This window comes from Penaeus monodon, chromosome 15 (assembly GCF_015228065.2).
Source record: "Penaeus monodon isolate SGIC_2016 chromosome 15, NSTDA_Pmon_1, whole genome shotgun sequence".
NCBI lineage: Eukaryota > Metazoa > Arthropoda > Malacostraca > Decapoda > Penaeidae > Penaeus > Penaeus monodon.
This window is the reverse complement of record NC_051400.1, coordinates 32,156,953-32,157,190: the sequence shown is the minus strand read 5'-3', so window position 1 is coordinate 32,157,190 and position 238 is coordinate 32,156,953. Positions and strand designations below refer to the sequence as shown.

The window sequence follows — 238 nt, the reverse complement described above, 5'->3', positions numbered from 1 at the left end:
GATATTAGTACCGGGCGCAAAACCAGGACCTTGCGATTGCGAAGCTTGCTCTACCATTAAGTTGTGCATCCCCATGACAATGGATATTTACCTGAAATTATGAGCAGTGTAGTAGAAAGTATCCACACGTGCAGTGCTGAGGTCGGCCACACTCCTGATTATTGCTAATGATGCGTTCTTCCTTCCGCAGCTTGTTATAAAGAAAAAATACTTAATTCAATGTGAAAACGAATCTATA

At 41.6% G+C, this 238-nt stretch overlaps 1 protein-coding gene across 1 annotated transcript in view; it reads right to left on the bottom strand.

Annotated features, from left to right (window-relative positions):
* LOC119582332 overlaps positions 1–238 on the bottom strand; it is an 18,638-nt gene that overhangs the window by 9,653 nt on the left and 8,747 nt on the right. Inside the window, exon 6 of the mRNA XM_037930546.1 lies at positions 92–190. Within this exon, the coding sequence (XP_037786474.1) occupies positions 92–190 (99 nt within the window). The remainder of the gene's footprint in view (positions 1–91; positions 191–238) is intronic.